This window comes from Indicator indicator, chromosome 13, assembly GCF_027791375.1.
Source record: "Indicator indicator isolate 239-I01 chromosome 13, UM_Iind_1.1, whole genome shotgun sequence".
Classification (NCBI taxonomy): Eukaryota; Metazoa; Chordata; class Aves; order Piciformes; family Indicatoridae; genus Indicator; species Indicator indicator.
This window is the reverse complement of record NC_072022.1, coordinates 26,789,723-26,800,777: the sequence shown is the minus strand read 5'-3', so window position 1 is coordinate 26,800,777 and position 11,055 is coordinate 26,789,723. Positions and strand designations below refer to the sequence as shown.

General features: G+C 52.2%; 1 protein-coding gene across 2 annotated transcripts; it reads left to right on the top strand.

Moving 5' to 3' along the window:
• The first annotated feature begins 6,406 nt into the window (after positions 1 to 6,406).
• On the top strand, positions 6,407 to 10,841 carry PFN2 (profilin 2). Of its 2 annotated transcripts, none has more exons than XM_054385935.1 (3): positions 6,407 to 6,538; positions 8,118 to 8,310; positions 10,255 to 10,841. In XM_054385935.1, the coding sequence occupies exons 1-3, from the start codon at positions 6,407 to 6,409 to the stop codon at positions 10,350 to 10,352; spliced, it is 423 nt and encodes a 140-aa protein (XP_054241910.1). In that variant the 3' UTR covers positions 10,353 to 10,841. The 2 variants fall into 2 exon arrangements, with proteins under 2 accessions (XP_054241910.1, XP_054241909.1); XM_054385934.1 differs by lacking the exon at positions 10,255 to 10,841 and adding an exon at positions 9,926 to 10,108.
• The last annotated feature ends 214 nt before the right edge of the window (positions 10,842 to 11,055 follow it).

Here is an 11,055-nt window from a genome sequence, read left to right as displayed (position 1 = left end):
TTAGAACTGTATCATCTCTCTAGGAAACCACAGCCTTTCACACTTCAGAATTATTATTAAATGCTTTTGCAGGCGGTGACTGTTTTGAGTAGAAATCATATGTGACAGATAAATTTATGCCTCTGTGATCCAAACATCCTTTGGACTTTTAACAAATAACAAGCATCCAGAGCAAAATTATTTGTGATCAGAGAGGGAAATATCATCCAGATAAATGTATTTACAGATGCTGTCACTGAAAGGAAGCTTCATGAAGGAAATAACATAGTGAACAAAGCTTCTGAGTTCCCAGCCTAAAGCAGGGGCAGGCTGAGTAAGCAGCAGAAGGCAGTGCAAAAGCACCCATCTGAAGGAAAGCAGAAAGGCCCCCTCAGCCCAGCAACCAGAATATTACCCTGCACAGGCAGCTAAGAACCAGACACAGCCTGTGACACACCCTTGGGTGGCCAGGAAGGTGCTGCTGACCTTGTGGAGTTACTGCAGGGCACCCACAACACATTGCCTCATGAGGAAAAGTTTGGGTTTTGTTCTTGATGTAACCTAACACAGTGCAAAAATGCAGACAGCAACTAAAAAGGGAAAATTATATACCAGTTGACTTTGACACAAAAAAACCCCATAAGACAACCAACAGATGAAGCCTGGGAGAAGTCAGATGTTCTTTTTCATCTAACATCACTTCTCAGTGTGGCCAATGAAGTTTATGCAGACATTAGAGGCACAGAAGAAACGACTGTTCAGAGTCCACGCTTGCTCTGCTCCATTTCCCACCTTTCTATTTCCTTTCCCCCTAACTTTCTGCTTCCCCAGCTCCCTTACTGCACTTCTTAGCCTTCATTTTTGCTTTCCAGATTAACTCCTATACAACCTTTCACCCACTGAGATGATCAGTTAACAAAGGCATGTAGTGAGTCACCACTCAGGCCTGGGTACAATGAAATAACCAAGAGCTAGGACTGAAGATGCAACCACCTTCCCTCCACTGTGTCAAGCTGGCCACCAACTTACTGAATTTCACAGCACAGACTCTCCTTTCGTCACTGAGGAGTTAACAGTTTGGGTTCTGTTTGCTATATTTACAGCAAAACAGAATATACAGTAAGGAGGCTGACTTCGATAGGTCTGAACACACAGAAAGCTGGGTCACACAGGCCCAGTGCTGCACAGCTCACTCAACAAGGGACTCTCACCAAAGACACCATCATGTACCACAGACTACCTGTCCAAGTAAGAATCAACACATAATATACTTTAATTTCCAGTACTAAAGTTAATTTTTTGTTGGCCACCAGTGAGGTTCATAGAACAGAATGGTTTGAGTTGGAAGGAACCTTGAAGATTACCCAGTTCCAACCCCCTGCCATGGGCAGGGACACCTTCCACCAGCCCAGGTTGCTCAAGGCCTCATCCAACCTGGCCTTGAACACCTCCAGAGAAAGGGCATCCACAGCCTCCCTGGGCAACCTGTTCCAGTGTCTCCCCACCCTCACTGTCAAGGATTTCTTCACAGTTTCCCAGCTGTGAGCTCCAGAACTGGGAGATCAAGAACTTACCTTAAAAACCTCAAAGCTGAGCAAAGTTCCATGATTTCAGACAAGCTTTTTTTAGTGCTTTGGCCAATATATAAATCAGATTCACAATGAATTGGTTTTCTGGAGCCACCAAAATGGAAGCAACCTCATACCTGTATCCATCTGATACAGCAACACCCCTAAGCTTGCAGCTGATTTTAAAAGACAAGTTTTGGGTAGGTTATGTTTGAATTGGATGGCTAAATAAATGGTAAGGAAGGGCAAGTCTTCCTAACTGCTTACCTCATTAATCCTCAGGAATTCAAAGGTCTTGCTGAGTTACCTGCACTGGTAAAACCATACCAGGCAAACCTCCTTGTGGAGACAAAACTCTCATCTACATGTGGAGTTAAACCACCTTTACAAACAGTGTAAGATACACAAGAAAAGCATGTTTTGCTGAGCTTTTTGGAGGATTTCAGGTGCTGTTGTACAAGGCTCTGTACATGCACGACCAGAGGTCTGCTAGCACTGGACAGGACCTTTTTAAGGCACAGCTGTAGGATGACTGTTGCATTTCATATCACTGTATTTGGTAATGCTAGCCTCAAGTTTTCAGCTCATTAATATGTCATTTTAACAATTAATTTCTAGCTAGCACTCATCCCTCCTTTTTCAAGGATGGCTCCCTCCTTCTTCAGACAAATCACTTGAGTAACCATGGAAGGACCCTGCAAAGCTGTTCTCTAGCCTTCAGCAGGAGGCTCCCTGCTTCTGGGCTTTTCATCAGCAGGAGCCAATCTCCTCACTCGTGATGCTTCTAAATCAGTCCTGCCCTCTGCCCTTCCGAAAGCTCTTGTGGTAAAGAGAAAGACTGTCACAGGAAACCCAACATGGTCTGGAGAGGAAGTCACCAGGGAGCACCGCAACCTGACGTCAGCGGTGGGCACTGGAAGCCAACCTCGAAGCATCCAGCGAGCTCTGGCTCTGTGAACTTCAGCTTTCACACAGAAGCCAAGCTGCCCTCTGTGGATGGTTGCTAGCCCTTCCTATCCACACAAAAATGCTGGCTAAAGTGACCTCCAAATGGGCCAGTGTGGTGAAAAACAGGAAGAACCTGGCCCACCACCTTTAGCTGTCCAGCTGTTTTGAGCACAGCATCAGCAGCTCTGGAGGACCCAAAGCCTGACAGAGACATGCCAGTTAATTTTACTAACAAAATATACACCCTCCTTCAAGTTTCTGACCAATTTCAACTTTGATGTTCCTAATATAAAAGAAGAAGCAGTGGAGATTCTCACAAAGCTATAAAAAGAACACTGGGGTTAAGCACAGTGGGTACTTGAAGATTCTTTCAAATGGTTATTTTTCTTAGATGTGATCCAATGTAAATTTGTAGACAAAATTCTGAACTGAAGCAAAGACTAATAATTGTTACAAGATGCATAAAAAACCCAAAACAAACACACTCAAGCTGTGGAAAATACCTTCCACGCAGAAGAACTACCAGGCAGAATGCAGTAAAATACAAAAAAATAATGATTTAGCAACTATTTCTTGTACATGTCTAGCTACAGACAGCACCACTACACACATCAGTGCACGTGTTGATGCTAAAACAACCTCCAGCATTTAGCAATTTTAACAACAAAATCTCTGTTTATATAGAAATCCTTCACTTAAACACCTCAGATTCCAATTAAGGCTCTTAACAAAAATAAACCTGCAACTCCTCTCTCTCACAGTCTTTTGACACACTGAGCACATCCTCATTTTCTTAATTCCAACAGCCTGGAAGGTGCTGTTGCAGTAGTGTCTATACGAATAGCATTATAATGATTGTGTAACAGAGAACACGACCAAACGAGGCAACCAATAGTGAAAATGGAATTAAAGGTTTATGATTTCCAGAAGCAGCACTGGTGACTGCTGAATCTGCAATTTATACAAGCTACCTGGTAGTTTCATCACATTAAATAACAGTAACCTAATTTAGACTTCATCTTCCAAATCTATTACTAGAGTTACTCCAAAAACAGCACAACTAAAGCCAAGCTGCCAAGCTACCAAGCAGGTGGCAAATCCTCTACTCTGGTCCATTCTTTATGTTCAGAAGGCCCCAGACTTGCATGTAGCTATTTCCAATTTAAAGCATTAAAGCAGACAGCTGTATTCCCTGTCTGGCTAACATAATGTAAGCAGCGCTCACACTCCTGATCACCTGGCCTGTGCAGCTGTTAAAGCAGGTGACATTCCCTGCAAAGCAGTGGCAGTGTCACCAGGGCCACTCTGCCCTCTTTGACACCCCAGTGAAATGTGAGGTCTAACCCAGAGGCGAAGCACCAAGCCCACCACTCATTAAACTGGCCAGACTCTGGGGACACTGTGCAGTGCCTCATGCAGTGATTCAAGCAGTGGCTAAAGCAGCCCCCATGTCCCCCAGACCTGGCCCAGCTCCTCACTGGCAGTGACCACCAAGTCTCAATCTCCCATGAAACAGTACAGGACGTTAGGTGATGAGGACTTGGTCCTTGGGCAGAAGGGATGGATGACTGTGTGGGAGGCTGCTCACAAGAAGGCAAAATACCTTCAGGCATGAGGATGTGTAGCCTTTGGCTGAAGGCCTGGAAACCCACATGTTCTCATGTGAGATACCTCCACACCTCTACCAAGCAGCCTGCTGTCCATGACAAGGCCACCTCTTGTTAACCAAAAGATAATGATACTGGCAAACACGCAGCCCCGAGGCCTGCCCTGGGATCAGGGTGACAAGATGTCTGCTTCTGCATTTATTAAATCTGGGTGCTTTGGAATCCTTATTGCAGGCTGCAAAAACACCAAAAAGCCCAAACCCCATGTAAGCATTAAAAAAGAGCAACACTGTTCAATTGCACCTTCAGACAGAAGAGAACTTTTCCCCTTCCCATGGAAGGAATCTGCAGAAGGAGGATGACGAAGGTGATCCAAGCTTCACAAAAAGCTTTAGTGACTTAAAAAAATAAAAGCAAGTTTAAAGCCTGTAACTAATTTGCAAATAAAATGACATGAGGATGTGTTTGGCATACACGGATGGCAGGAAAAGGAAAAAAGCAATGTTCTGGTGCTGGCCAAACTCAAAGGGAGAAAGGCACTGCAAAAATAAAATAAGAAAAAACCCATGGAATTATGCTAAAAGATGCCAATAAGTTCTTTTTTAAATATCCAGTAATCTAAGCCATCTCTATTGAGTATCTGAACAAGACTCAATCCTGTGACAACTGAACTAAGTTTCAAAAGGACTAATATCAGCCTGAAGTATGCCATAGGGATATCCATTATAAACAGAAAATATTTTTCCTGGGGAATATAACCTCAGCAAAAGGCAAATTCAACTATTGCACCATGTGCCTTGGCATGTTCAGGTGTAAAATCTAACTTCTGGAATTAAAGGTTCAAAGTTAAATACATGGACAGCCATTTCACAGCCCAGCTGCCTCCTTCTCCTAGAGGATCACACCAGGCACGAAGCAAAGCAATGCCACCTGAATCAAATGGAAGGTGACAACATCCCAGTCTCAGCACTGAGGAAGACCAAGCCAAGGCCTTGAAACATGCCATTGCTATAGGACAGTGATCCTGCCCAGAGCCCAATAGCAATGCTGCAAAACACTAGTATCAGATCTGGATGTCTTAGAAAGGAACACGTAAACTAAATTATTTCAACAGAAACTGGATGGAACCTGGAAGAATACAGCCTGAAATCACCACTTACTAACCCATCAGAATTAAAACATAACAGGGGCTTGTCTGACAGATGGGGAACCCACCACCTCAGCAGAAGGCCAACAACTTGATACAGCAATGCTCTTCCTACACAGACAGGACGGGGGTCAGGCCAGGAGTGCAGTAGGGTATGGCCAACAATCAGCAGTGTCACCAACGGTACTTTCCCAAGGGCTACTGAGTTAGACAAAAAAAGACACGAAACATATAGAAATAAAACATCAGTGCAACCAAATGAGCTAAGACTGCCTGCCAGGAGACAGGCCTGGGGGAGCGGGCAGCCCCTGCACCCAGCCGCACATTGGAGCAGGCCTTCAGGCACAGCTGGGGAGAACGCTCTGTCCTGCTCCACCGAACTGACACTGGGTCTGCCACAGCAGTCCGGAGCGATAATTTGGGGTTACCCCAGCAAGGACTGCGCTTCCAGCAGGGCTGCACAGTGCAACTTCTTGTCCCTATGTGCCCAACCTCAGGCCGGCGCGAAAAGGTGAAACATCGCACAGGAGGTGACACCGCACAGGAGGTGACACCGCACAGGAGGCGCCGCGGCCGGTACTCACCCCCGGCACGGCCGCGCTCGGCTCTCCGGGCAGCGCAGGAAGGTGCATCAGGTGCCGGCCTAGGGCAGCGGGCCGAAGCTGAGGGCAGCCGGCGGTGCTGCAGCGGGGGCTCACGGACCGCCTGGCCCCGCTACGCCTCCTGCCCAAGCCGGGCCGAGAGCGATCCCATCTCCCGCCGGGCTGAGCCCGCCCGCAGCAGCCCGAGCCCCGCCGCACCTAGTGGCCTAGGACCGGGCGAGACCGGGAGCGGGACTCCGCCACCAGCCGACTGCCCTCTCCTCCTGGCCGGCGGACGGCGTCGCGGCCCCGCCGTTCCCACCTCGGCCGCGAGGGGCCGGGCGGTGCGGGGGGCGGCGCCGGACCGCGCCCCTCCTCCCTCCGCCCCTCGGCGCCGGCAGCGCGGAGGGCTGGGCCGCGCCGCTCGCTGCAGCGCTCGGCACCGCTCCGCCGTCGAGAAGGAAGAGGAGAGAGAGAGAGGAGAGGGACGGGACCGCCTCGCCTAGCCCCGCCGCTCGCCGCCCGGCCCGCGCCTCGCCGCCCGCCCCGCTCGCCCCCACCGCCGCCCGCGCGAAGATGGCCGGCTGGCAGAGCTACGTGGACAATCTGATGTGCGATGGCTGCTGCCAGGAGGCCGCCATTGTGGGCTACTGCGACGCCAAGTACGTCTGGGCAGCCACGGCCGGCGGCATCTTCCAGAGCATCACGGTGAGGGCGGCGGCGGGGCAGGAGGGGAGGGAGCGGGGAAGGAAGGGCGAGCCCGCCTGCGACGCCGGCCCAGCCCCACGGGAGCGGCCGTTTAGCAGCGAGGCGAGGCGGCGGGGCCCGGGGGCACCTTGTGGGGCGGCGGGGGAGGGCGGCGGCCGGCCCGGCCGTGGGACTGTGTGTGTTTGGGGGGGCGGTGGCAGGCCGGCCGTGCCGCCTTTTTTGTCTGCGGCTGCCGGCCGCGCCGCGGGAGAGGGGGGCCCTGGCCGGTGGCGGGGGGGGGAGCCGCGGGTGCGGCCCGATGCGGCGGAGCCCGCCTGTGGGGCCGCTGAGGCCGCCGCGCGGGGGCCGCGAGAGCCGACGGGGTGGCGGGAGAGGCCGCGCGGGGCGTGCGCGGCGGGGCTTGCGTAGGGCCGCCCGCGCCTGGGCCCGGCGCTGCGGCGAGGCTTACGTGCGCGGCGTAGGAGGCGTTCGTGAATGCCCACCTCGCCTCGCCGCTGGCTCCATGTTTTTCACCGCCAAGATGGCGCACTGCCATTGATTCCTCCCTCCCCTCCCCCGCCCTACCCGTCCTTCGCCGCCGCCCCGCGCCCGCCGGCCCCGAGCCCGCCGCCCGGCCCTGCGGACCCGCGCCGCCGTTACATAAGGGCCGTGCGGGGTGGGCAGCGTGCTGCAGCAGTGCGGCCTGCGTCGGCCGAGCGGCTGGCCAGCGCCGCGCCGCTCCCCGGCTGCGGCGGGACCTGGGCCCGGTCTTAGCGAGAGGGCTGGGGTAGAGCGGGGCCGGGCAAGGCCCTCTGTGGCCGGGCGGGCCCGTGGCGGCGGCGGCCGAGCAGTGCAGGGCTGTGATTGGGGCGGCCAGGCCCACCGTGACGCTGCACTTTGAGGCCGCCGCGGTCGGGCTCGCCCGCCCCTCCCTGCGCCTTCTCGGGCCGCCCCGCCGGCCGGGCTCCTGTGCTCGGGCTTAGCTGGGGTGGATGACTGCGAGAAGCAGCCGCCTGTCCTCCGCCACAGGCCTGAGGGCCGCCGCCACTGCGGCGCGGTGTCGTGCCGAGCCGTGCCGTGCCGTGCCGCGGAGGGGCCCGGCGCTGCGGCGGGCGGCTCAGCCACCGCGCGTTGGTCCAGCCCCGGTCGCGGCGACACTGCTGCAGCTGTGCTGCCGGGGCAGGGCTCGTGGGCCGCCGCTGCGGGCAGATCCGGCCGGTGGCATCTGCGCTGATCTCTAGGGGACAGGTGCGGGCGGGCTGCTCGGTGCTGCGGAGCGAGCGGCTCCCCAAGGCGCGGAGCTGGGGTGGTTAACGGGTCTGTGTCGTGCAGAGGTCCGTTAACGAGAACTCGGCTCCGAGGGGAACCCTAGACTCGGCTGTGGAGTGTCCTGAGGCAGTGGTTCTGCTGCCGGCAGGAGCAATAAACCATAGCAATGTAACTGTGACTAACAAAGCCCTGTGTTCTGGAGCACTTCCTGGAGGGGGTAAGGGGGAAATTCCCTGTCTCATCTTCTCCACATGAGACAGGACGCTTGCTAAAGAATAATTACACAATAAAGCACTGCCCTGCTAACCCTGGACTTTTTTTTCTTTGACAGCCAGTAGAAATAGATATGATTGTAGGAAAAGACCGAGAGGGTTTTTTCACCAATGGCCTGACCCTTGGTGCAAAGAAGTGCTCTGTGATCAGAGATAGTCTGTACGTGGATGGTGACTGCACAATGGACATCAGGACAAAGAGTCAAGGTGGTGAGCCGACGTACAATGTTGCTGTAGGCAGAGCTGGCCGAGGTAAGCATCATGTTCCTCACTCTCAGATCACTGAACTAGGGCCGTGACTTCAGGCATAGGCTCAGCTGTGCAGGGAGCCAGACTCCTGTGTGCAATGACTGAGCTCAGGAGGCAGTGTGAGGGGCAGGCTGGCAGTGCTCTGGCTCAGCACCAGATCTCTGCGTGGGGGTCACCCTTGTCCCTTCTCCCACCTGAGAGCATATCTGGGCTGCAGGATAGTGAAAGGTGTCACAGGCAGGCCTGTGGGTACCTTGGTACCTAAAGCTGGCAGAAGGGGTCTGCTAGTGACTAGCAGTGAAAGCAGCCCTTTCACTGTAAACCTCTCATCAGAAGGTTTGTTCTGCAGAGATGGGAATTCCTTGTACAAGCTGCCCTTTGCCTACTGCCCTTTACCAAGTCCTACTCTAACTCTCCTCGCACTCCTGTTGAGCCGTCTGAAGTTTCTTTGGGCAGAACAGCAAAGTCCCATTTGTTGTTACTGGGAGATTTGCTGTGTGCTGGGACACCTGCCCTCCTGTGCTCCTCTTTTAACTCTAGTCAGAGCTGGTACAGGGAAGGCACAAGGTTTGGGTACAAAAATCATACCTCAAAACACTGGCTGCAGGTAGCCTTTTGTCAGAACATCTGGTCCAGCATCTTTTGTCTGGCTGTGGAACAGATTAGTGACCAAGGGGTCCTTGCTTATAAATACCAACCCAAAACCAGAGCAAAATGTGTCTGTGGGCCAAAGCTGGGTGACAGCAACACAGGAAGAGCTTTTGCAGTGCTGAGGGGGAAGAAGCAGAGTCCAGACCCTGCTGCAGGTTGTGAACTGCCAGCCAGAGGTGCCTGAAGCATTGGTGACCAACTGCTCTGGAGATGCAGTCACCTATGAGCAGGCTGGCTGCAGCACCATGCTACAGCATTGCTGCTGTGCCGGTGGGAGCAGAGCCTCATTGTGTCCATAGAATGTACCTGCTGGTGACATCTGCTGGCAACTCACAAGTGGGGGCTTGGAATGCTCTTGTTCGCCAGACCCTTGGGCCACTTCACCAAAACTGAGGGTCAGCAGGAAAATCTTTCCTGGGTTTTGTCTCTTGCAAGGAGCTTGGTTTGGAGCTGTGCTCTTGTATGGGAAGTCCTGGCCCAAGGCTGAGCCAGTGAGGTTTTTGCTAGCACCCAGGCAGGCTCTGGGTGCTCTGGTTCTTAACACCAGTAGTGACCACTGCAGATAAGAGTATTTCCTCTTTTGCTCCTCAGAGTCACAGCTCACTGCTGCTGTCCCTGAGGCACTTTTCCCTTGGCTTTTAAGACACACCAGGGTGTCCTTCCTCACTGAGCGCTGGCAGCTGGTGCAGGCAGCACAGAGGCACTGCCGTGCTCTCCAGAGCCAGCTGGTGTCATTTGTCCTAGCAGGGAGCTCTTGTGCCCCAGGTGGCTGGGTGGCACACTGAGGATGGCACACGCCTGCTGCAGGGCCTGCCCACAGCTGCACTGTTGCAGCACTCAGCAGAGCCAGCTCAGTACTCAAGCAGCCCTGAATTGGGAGTGTTCATTGTGGTGCCTGAAACTTGCATTATTTGTCTAACACACTCTTTTTAAAACTTTTTTTTTCCTTTTTTCTTTTCTCTTTCAGTCTTGGTCTTTGTAATGGGCAAAGAAGGGGTCCATGGAGGCGGATTGAATAAGAAGGCATACTCAATGGCAAAATACTTGAGAGACTCTGGGTTCTAGTTGCTAGGCAGACTGTTAAGTATTAGGGGAAGATTGCTATTAAACTTTCCTGGCGGTGAGCTTTAAACCTTACATTCTGGAAACTTTATTAGCAATGCAGGGTGATGGGGTATGAACCTGTGTCTCCTTTGTATCCCTTTGTTGGTGGGGAAAGGTGTTACTTTTTTTTTTTTCTTACTTTTTTTTTTGTTGTTTCTGTTAATTTCTGTTTTGTTTCCTTGTGTACTCCAGCATTGGTTATAGTCATGGGAAAAGAAGGTGTCCATGGAGGGACACTCAACAAGAAAGCATATGAACTGGCTTTATACCTGAGGAGGTCTGACGTCTGAGCAGCCTCTCCCCATCCACCTAGCAACTGTCTTCACCACCACCCAGTTGTGTTCAGTGCTACCAGTCTGTAGATGGTAGTTTGTGGGTTTTTTTTATTTACCCATCTCCTGACATCATAATTCCAGTTACCCTTTGTTCATCTATATGTTAACCACTCTATGTAACCAAGTCCCATATCTGGCACCACACTGCACCACACAGATGATATGCATGATACCTTGAGAAACTCCTGGGAGGGAGGGGAACATGCCAAGTGTAGGCTTTGCTTGGTCTTAGGGCTTAGTGTGACACTGACAACTAAAGCAACTCAAACACTAAACACCACAAGGTGCCGGTGTACAATCGCGGCTGGCCAGCGCCTCTCCAGCACTTTGAGCAGCGACTCAGCTCACCAGTCTTCCTTCATGAGCATGGGTGGGAGGAGAAAGTGCATGCATATCTTGACTTCTGTCCCTTTCTTCTTTCATTTTGTAAAAAAAAAAAAAAAAAAACACCACCAAAATCCACCTGTTTGCTTGCACCCATTTTTATAGTGCCTGGTTTGGTTAACCAATTTGCCACTCAGAAAAGCTGTTAACGTGACATCGGTTTTGTCCTTGCACTTCACTCTCGGCTGAAGTCTTTCTTCTTTCTGTTGTTTTCCTCATGGTGTCTGAAGCTTGTACTGCTTGACAAGTGCAATCACAAAACTATGGAAGGGTA